The sequence below is a fragment of the Apis laboriosa genome, unplaced genomic scaffold, assembly GCF_014066325.1.
Source record: "Apis laboriosa isolate Shangri-la unplaced genomic scaffold, ASM1406632v1 scaffold47_cov149, whole genome shotgun sequence".
Taxonomy (NCBI): domain Eukaryota; kingdom Metazoa; phylum Arthropoda; class Insecta; order Hymenoptera; family Apidae; genus Apis; species Apis laboriosa.
The window spans coordinates 3,825,856-3,835,528 of NW_025223437.1; the positions used below are offsets into that span (position 1 = coordinate 3,825,856).

The 9,673-nt window shown below is 41.2% G+C and overlaps 1 protein-coding gene across 14 annotated transcripts in view; it reads right to left on the reverse strand.

Annotated features, from left to right (window-relative positions):
* Window positions 1-9,673, reverse strand: part of LOC122716650 (gamma-aminobutyric acid receptor subunit beta) — an 83,574-nt gene that overhangs the window by 18,388 nt on the left and 55,513 nt on the right. For 6 of the 14 annotated variants that reach the window (XM_043939935.1, XM_043939932.1, XM_043939927.1 and 3 more), the window contains exon 3: window positions 8,290-8,357. The exons of 7 other annotated variants lie outside the window; for them this stretch is intronic. In XM_043939935.1, coding sequence (XP_043795870.1) covers window positions 8,290-8,357 — 68 coding nt within the window. Of the gene's footprint in view, window positions 1-8,289; window positions 8,358-8,822; window positions 9,011-9,673 lie in introns of those variants that run through there. One more of the 14 variants, XM_043939939.1, reaches the window with a different exon arrangement.

Genomic DNA, 9,673 nt, shown 5'->3' on the forward strand with positions numbered 1-9,673 from the left:
AAAAAAAAAAAAAAAAATGTGAAGCGGCGCGATCGTAACAAGATAAAAAATGTGTCTCGAGCGATCGATTGTCGATTGGAAGGGGAAACGCAGAACTGAGATCGCGAACGTCGACAGACGAAACACTCTGCCGATAATCTTGCGTCGTGGTTATCGTAACGCGTTAAATCGGCTACTTGAACACTCGCGTAACTATCTATCGAGATCCTCCTCTTAACAGCCTCGTTTCGACCACGGGTAACAAAGTCTTTTGACAAAACGTGTGGAAACGTCTTTCCTTTCCCCTCTGCTCCCCAATTCTTTCCACCTCTTCCATTGTTACCGACCGAATTATTCGAATTATTGTTTTTCCCACAATGGAATCGATATACGCGTTATATCCACGATCGAATAAGAATTTTCACGCGACAAATTGATTTCGATTGTTCGAGTTCAGAATGGAAGATTCAAACGATGAAAAATTTTATTCACGGCCAAGAAGATGGCGCGATCGAAATCAGGGCCCGGATTTTTATGCGAGTCCGTATTTTAATATATTCTAAAAACGGCGCATCGTTTTAACGGGCGGAAATAGCGTAATTTAAAGGTAGCAAGGGAATAGGGTGGAAGAAGGTGAACGATTCTTCTCAAATATTCAAGGTTCGTCGTTTAAACTTTGATTACTCTCGATTCATCGGATTCACGGGATTCGGGGTTCGCGCGAGTCCATCGCGAATTCATCAAACGTTGTAGCGTGCCATCCTCCGTAAATTTCCACTTACTCGAGGCTAAGTAACTCGTTCCACGAAGAAAGTTTAAGTGACCGAAGGGGAGGGGGCGAATAGTTGGAGCGTAATCATCCGATCCGGATGGGCTAGATTTATTATTCGAGATCAAAGTTTCTTGATTAGTCTATTATTAGTTGGGCGTGATTACACAGGGAGCCACATTCGAAACGTGGTTAAAGTTTCCCCCGCGGGGTTAACGAAGAGGCTATTAAAAGTTCACTTATCAAAGACAAGCAATGCATCGATCGTAAACCGATCACATTTGCATTTCATTTTAGAAGATTAAAAGATATAAAAAGGGCTAAAAGAGATATGTAAAAGATAGGATCCAATTTCCTTGGGAAATCTTGATCTTGCAAAAGAAAGGAGGAGGAATTTAAAAATAAAAAGTTGAATAAGAACCGTTTATCCCGAGATTAACAATCTATTGGCGGGCGTAACAAATTTCTGTTTATAAATTAATTCATATTTTGAAATTTCTCAAAATCCTCCCCTATGAAACTTCTTTCCCTTTTAAATATAATAGAATCTTCTTTATACGAATTTTTCTCTACTGTAATCTTTTATGTATAAAACAAATCAATCTATCTATTTCTTTTCGACGAAACAAACGAATTAAATCATTAGAAATAAATTTAAAATCCTAATACGAAGTTGATTATATATTGTTTGATTAATAAAACATATGGATATGGATAAAATTTATAAATTCCAGAAATAAAGAAAAATTAAAAATTCGACGTTAAATTTTTTCTAAACGTTTCTTCGAAGTTTCGAACGATAATTCAATCGATTCACTCGATTCATCGAATTTCTGTCGACGTGGTCGATCTCAGTGAAGTAAGGGGAGAGGGGGAAATACCGCGACGCGTAAGGTAAATTCGTGTGTACACGCGAAAGCGGTTAAGGTGCATGGACCGTGTATATATATATATATATATGGTGATTATATGTATTCCATATACACAGACTATTATTACTCGGGGCACAACAACGTACTACAACGTACTACAACGTGCAAGCATGCTACGAGACGCTATCGAAGCAACATGCAAACTGCCTTTATCACTACTGCGAAGTGTACAATCTTATGTTATCTAATTTATATAAATACTTATATCTAATCGAAACTTGTGATTATGCAACGTTATGCGGCTGGAGGATCTGAAAGTTGTTGGATTCTTTAAGTGTGAAATTCTTTGTAACGGGACAAAGGTTTCCTTCGTGTCCCAATCGCATCGAATTATTATCATCGATCTTAGGAAGAATCACGAGGCCAACATCTTTGGATCGTTAAATCGATCTTCGAAATTGATCTTCGCTTCTCTGTCTCTGTTTACACATAATTTCGCTTGATCGAAACGTTGGTTAGTTAGCCGACGAAACTCGTACCAGAATTGATGCCCATGATGTGTGTGACACGATCTTTTCATTTTTCTCTGACCATTTTTTTTTTCCTTTTCACATTTTCCACGTGAGATGGATACAACAATATCTATCCATCTCAAGATTTATTAATCTCGATTTACTCAATTCGTTCGTTCCGAATTAAACAGATCCCCAAATTGCATTTTTTTGCCTTCTCTCGCTCCACCCTTTTATCACGCGCGATAAACGTTCGAGACACACGTTTTCACCTTCGTATATCCACTCGCGAAGCACGCTTGGCGAGTATGCCGCGCGGAGATAGATGATTTTCGAAAGGAATTGAGCGAAGAATAAAAGAAAAAGGGGAAAAGAAGAAGAAAAAAAAGAAATGCTTTTGACTCGGTCGGAACGAGTCGCGCGACAAAAGAAAGGGAGAGAGAGAGAGAGAGAAAGAAAAAATCGTTGGGTTTTACGACAAGATAAATAACAATTGTCGCCATAAATTCGTAGATTCCCAACGCTCTCTACGCGAATTTTTTCGCTCTTTTTTCCCCTCCCTCCTCTCCACTTCATCCCCCCGTCGATGTTACATCGAGAATTTTTACGACTATTACAAACGTACGAGTGGAAGTTTCACGATCGTTATAGGTGTGAAATTTTGTTGGGTGAGAGAGGGAGGGGAGGACAAAGATATATATATATATACATATATATATAAAAGAGAGGGAGAGGGAGAGAGAGAGAGAAAGAGAGAGAAATTGAGGAAACTTTAGGAACGAACTTGGACATTTTACAGCTCCAATAACGGCTGACACTCACTCCAATGCTATGCTGGAAAGATTTCAACCCGAGGCGACGCTTACCACCGTCATCGACGTTGTATACGTTTGCCGCGATATTTTTGTGACGTTTTCAAGCGCGGAAAGTTTTATGCCGGATAAACGTACGGATTTATGCTATTGCGATGCTTGGATACCGCTTCGAGGGTTGCGAGACGCAAATAAGAAGAAGAAGAAGAAGAAGAAGAAAAAGGGATAGATAGAAAAGTGGCCGTTTCGTTTGGCATCGGTCGAATTATCCTGCTCCTCGTAACGGAATGACGAGACCTCTAAATTTTAATTCAGAGCGAATTCTCTATTTTTCGTTGGTCATTGGTAAATGAATTAAATTATATTTCCTCGAGTCAAAAATGTGGAATGACGATTTTTCATTTTTCAACGAGTCATCGTTTTTAAGAGAAAAATTGATTGTGAACTGATTGATTGTGAATTGGAATATTATAGGTATAATATTATATTAGATAAATGGATCTATTTGATAAAGAATTTTCTCTTATCTTGCATCACGATATTCACGCTTATATTTAAGTAAAATTAAATTTTTATGAACACGATTTATAAAAAAAAATAAAAAGAGTGATAAGAGTTAACACATGAAGAAGTTTCCACGGAGAACGAGTTTAAATATAATTAAAAAATACCTATCGTTTTACTTAGAAAGAAAAAAAAGGAAACTAAACCCTGAAATCGTCGTCAATGCCTGGTCGTGAAAAATGAGAATTGTCGAGATCTATCCTAAACCTCACTTCACCTCGTTTACGAGTTATAAGTGTAATTCTCAACTTTTCGAGCGATAGAACACGATATCAGATTATCTCTCGTTATAACCGTTAACTGTGATAAACACGAGGAAATTTCCAACGAATCCAACCAACGACCAATGACAAGTACCAACTTTTGCAACACGCACGAGATTTTTCACGAAGTGGAAAGTTCACCCTTCAAGTGGCTCGGAACGATCCTATCCCGCGTATTTCGATATCCGCATCGTGTATCGCACAACGAGCGTGCATCCACTCCCTCTCTAAAAATTATATTGCTTCTTTCGCGAGGCAAAAAAAAAAAAAAAAAAAAAAAAAAAAAAAAGAAACGTGGATAAAGTTGTCATATTAATAGAAGGCTAGGAGGTTCTCCGTTGCGTTCCAGAGCTCGCAATTTTTAATTTAAAACGTATGCAAGTAACTCCGTTGTAACCCGTGGCGTTGATGTCACTTCGGGCGGCAAGTTGTCATGGCGGCGCGCTTTGCCCGCGTTTGGCGTTTCTCCAGGCGCAGTGCGGTCGTGTCGTCGATGCGCACTGGACGCCGTGTTACATTTTTCTTCTTTCCTCCCCCATTTTCATACTCCATCGATTAAATATTCAACTCGATCCGTCACTCGTCTCGAGGATCCCGTGGACACGAAACAATCTCACGTGTGTCTCACGAGATCCTATCTCTCGACGTCTGGAAAGAAATATATATATATATTTCTCGACGGATATACGGAATCACGTTTCCTCGTGAGGGGCCATTCTCTCGTAACGATGCAAGGAAACGTCGCCCCTCGCATTGTCGAGTGTATCTATCTAAGGACACTTTGCAACTTTTCCTTGGCAAGAGAAGAGAGTTCGCGGGGGAGGGGGGAAGGGAGGGAGACGAGGGGAGCAGGCAAGCAGCGCGCGGGCAAGCGTTTGCCTACAGATGAACATCGAGATAGAAAAGAAGACGAGACAAGAAACGAGGAATACGAAACTACCAGCGGCTATGTAATACAGGTAAGGATAGCTCTTGTGCATGGATAGCGAGCGAGTGAATGAGAGAGAGAGAGAGAGAGAGAGAGAAGCGGTTTCAAAAGCGAAAGCTCGCAAGCGAATCGAAACTGGAAAAGAGAAAGAAAGAAAGAGAGAGAGAGAGAGAGAGAGATAGATACGGAGGAGAAGAAAGAGGAAAAAAAAAAAAAACGAAAAACGCAAGGAGAAAACGCAACAGCGATGTATGTATATATATATAATATACACACGACGAATGGCAAGTACGAGGCTCGTACGAGAATTTCACATTGTGCTCATCCTGCTATCCTCGACGGGCGGCCAGATTCTGTGGTGTATATATACGTGCGCATAATCTCGCGGCACACCTGCGTGCGTGGATTATCTGCGTGCACACACGTGATTTTGTGCAAGCGTACGAGCGCGCATACGCATCAATATCGATATGTGATGATATTGGAATATGTGTGTGTGTGTGTGTATAAGGGGAGATCATCAGTAGTGATTCATAGCGACCAGAAGCAAGTACTGCACACACACACGCACACTGACAATGATTAACAGCTTAATTAATTAAAACAGTGTGTCGTAGTATATCCATAATATAATATAATATTATACGTATAGATATAATCTATCGACACTATTTATTCCGATGTTGTGATATAATCTCGATTGTAACGTCGCACAAGCTATAGTAGTCTTTACTTTTCCTTTTTTTTTTTTTTTTTTTTCTTTTTTCTTTTCCCCCTTCCTTTTCTCTCATTATCGTAATCTCATTATCGTTCTATGCGTTCGTCGGCTGGCCGGAAGGAAGCATAGGGATTTCGGGACACACAGGGGATCTGTTATATCTCGTTCGATTGTATCACGGACTCTCTCTTTTGCCATCCGTTTCCGCTCCTCTTTTCCATGTTTCCGTTCGTCGTACCCGACCCGAGAAACGTCCGTCTGATGTCCAGAATCTGGGGGATAACGGGGGATAGGGGAGAGAGAGAGAGAAAGAGAGAGAAAGAGAGATAGAGAGAGAGAGAGAGAGAGAGAGAGAGAGAGAGAGAGAGAGAGAGAGAGAGAGTCGTTGGCAGCATCGTTCGCGCGAGACCTTCTCGCTGATGTGACCTCGACGAACGTTGTGGAAATTCTAAAAGGAAAGATGAAAGGGGGTGGAAAATTGATAGGAAAATTGGCTACTTTCCTCGAAAGTCAAGGGAACAAGTCTTCCGTTCGAATCAGACGACTGGATTATATATATAGTGAATACATATATATATATATATATATATATATATATATGATGGAGAAGAGGGCGAGGGGAGGGAGGGAGGGAGGTACGAATGGAGGCTCGCCAACGGGTGTAAAAATCGCGAGTCACGTCCCAGGTGACAGTGTCGACTTGATTTGGTTTCCGCACAGGGCTCAACACCTGGGGTCCAGCCTCGTGCATTCAGCTCTCAAACTCGCATCCCTGGATCGCTAAATGATCGATTCTTTTTTTCGTTTCTTTTCGATTATTATTATCTCTGTCCCTCGAGATCGAAGGAGAATCGAAGGAGAATCGCGTATTCGGTTCTCAAATTCATCTTCATGGATCCAGTTTTCGCGCCAGTTTGAAACTGATTGCAGACACCGGAACAGACATCTTTGAATACTACAGGAATATACGCAATACACAATACGTCATATATGATTACGCTATATATACGTATCTTAAATATTGAGAAAGAAAATTTATATATATTATATATTTATATAGTATATATATATATATATAGATATAGATATAGATATATATATATATATATCATACGTGACGCTGTATACACGCTTATATACGTATACATCTAGAGATTGCGAAAGTACGTGTACGTCTACGCGTATATATGCGTGCCTCAACGTATGTGCGGCCTGCAGCGTTCGAATCGCGACTCGTTCTCGATTTGTTCGGAGGGATCCCGCTTAAAACTGATTCGCGGAAGGAAATAAAAAAAAAAAAAAAAGGAAAAAGAATCGGCAGAAATTTGGACAAAATTGCGGACAGCGATACGCGATATTTTTCACTCTCTTCGAATCTAGAAAAGTTGGAAATATCGTTCCGCTGTTTGCCTTCGTACCTCGATTCCGTTGTAAATCCGTTCTGTGCGCGATAAAATAGAATGGGGGGAGGGAAACGATAAAATCGCGCGGAGGGAAAAACCTGAAAAGCCCGAGTACCGAGGCGCGATTACGATCGAACGAATTTTTTTCCTACCCCTCCCCCCCTCCTTTTCCTCTTTTTTTCGAGAGCCCTCGTTTCGAACCCCTCCCCACTTAAAGTACGCAACGGTTCGTTTTCGTTCGTCGCCGATTCGAGCGCTGCGGGTAGGGCCATGCAACAAGAAAGAACATCGCAAATCGAATTAAACGAGTCAACCATAAACCATAAACGAAGTGGACAAGAATATATCTTGCGAAGACTGTGGAACGTAGCAAGGTTCCCTTGTAACAGTTCAGCCAACCAAACAGCTGTGACGAGCTATAAAAACGTAGGTTAGTAGGCCATCCGTGTAGGGTGTGTCGTGTGTGTATGTCTTTTTTTCGTAGGCGCGCGTGTGTGTGTATGTATGTGTGTGTGTGTGTGTATGCACGTGTATCCGTATATCCATTTTTCCCTCCCCACGGTGTGTCGGTTGTGTATGTATATACGCATATACGTATATATACGCATATGTATGCAAACGTGTGTGCGTGTTTATACGTGCCAATATGCCCCTTGCTGCCAACATAAATATCGCGGAACGCGATGCCTAATGCGTCTCTCGGTGCACGTTTGCAACCGAGTCGAGAATTCCTCGAGATTTCGATGCGCGTGTGAAAATAACACGGGCAGGCACATTCGTCTTGACATATCTCTCTCGAAATCTTTACGCTGTAATTCCACCGTTGTGACAACGACACTACGATGAATCACACCACCGTATTATTTTTTTTTTTTTTTCTTTTGGACAACGCGAAACGAACGAACGAATATTCAACGTCTTCCACGAATATTTATTACGTATGTACGACTCGCGTCTCGGTATTGTTCCTTCGTTCGAGTTTCACGCGTCGAGCGAATACGGATGCCGATATTTGTTGAACGCGCGATATTCGTTGCGCGCATGCGCGCGGGTTGGATAATCGCGAAACAAACAATCGGAAACAAGCGGCATAGTGGGACGAGGGGCGCTCTCGAAAAGCACGATTTCGTTTCTGGGTTGACGCGCACGCTCCATCTCGACACGATCGATCGATCGATCGATCGATCGATCGCGTTTCGAGCCGCGTGCTGGGCGTGACCGTCGATCCGTCACCGACGGATCTGTGAACACCTCCGCGAACGGTGATTGAACGCGACGTGGTGGACGAAAAAAAAGGGGGGACGGAGGCGGGCGGGGGGGGAGGGGCGGGGTAAACGCGCGACAGTACACGCACGAGCGAAGAGGGGTGACAGGGGGCGGGGGAGAGAGTAATAAGTAGCAATAAAAGAAATGAACGGGCGGCTGAGTCGTTGTGAGTTCTGTATGAGTTTTGAGAATGCAAACTGTACCATCAACACTTCGGACACGGAGCTGATGCTGAGGACATACATGGTGACGCCGACCTCCACTGGTGGACCTGCAATCAACAAAACCATCCGGCCTTGGTCGCTTTGATTATCCGCTATGTATTTCTAAGTTATACCGTACAATTGTTACAATTGTGCACATTGTACGTTCGTGGAACAACGGTTAAGTTCGTGTGTTTACCCCTGATTCGAGCGGGGTTTCGAAATAGGCGAATAGTTTCTATATTGAATCAATTTGAATTAAAAGGGGGGAAGTGTGTTCACATTTATTTTTTCAAGTCAAATCGCGAATCAGGGGTAAAATGCAAGCGTACAAGTCGAAGAGAGCTCGCACCCTGCACGGAACCAAATCACTCAACAGCATTCGTCGGCCACGTTGCTTTTCCAAGCTAAAAGAATTATTTTTACATTTTGACTTCTTTTATATATATATATATATACATATATATAGATATATATAATTTTTATTTTATATATATATATATATACATATATGTATATATATATATACACACCCATCACAGTCACGCGTTGAGTCAAGATGACGTTACTTCACTCAACTATTATCGTCTTTTCTTTCATTTCCTCTTTGTACTTTTTCGTTTTCATTCCTTTCTCATTTTCCATTCAATCTCTTTTCCTTCACGCGATTTCAATCTCTTCTGCTTTGCGGCGTTGTTAACCGAGTTATCATACATAATTAAATCGCGCCAAATATATATCTATAGTACTTTTCGAAAGCATTCTATATTTATTTTTCAATTGTCTCTTTTTTCTCTTGTCTCTTTCCTTTTCTATCCACCTGTCCATCCATCCCCCCTGAACGATGTGTCGATTCTTTCACGTTCTTTCATCGCATCATCTCTATTCTTTTTTCTCCGTTCACAATCATTCGTACAACTCTTTCTTTTTTTTCCTTCTGTCTCTCTCTAACTCTCTCCTCTCCCTNCCTCTCTCTTTCTCTCTCTCTCTTTATTTCAATCTCGTTCATTCGTCTCCTCTCGAGAAACGTACACGTATTTATATATATATATATTCTCGGCAAGGAGAAAGATTCGCTGTCACTGAGATTCTTCGAATCTTAATCTTAATCTCTGATCACGTCTCTTCGCTCATTATATATATATATATATATCTCTTTTCTCTTTCTGTTCTTTTCTCCTTTCCACATTTTTTTCTCTTTCTTTTTTTTTTTTCCACGAATCAGCCGTACAAAGAAGCGTACTCGAAAAGCTCAGCTGTGTGAACGTCTGTGTTTTCGAGACGTGGACGTTAAATGTTTTTTTCTTTTTCTTTTTTTTTTTCTCCTTTTTTTCGTGTTCGAGAACGAACGTGTGATACGTGCGGTGTCAGACACAAGAGGGGG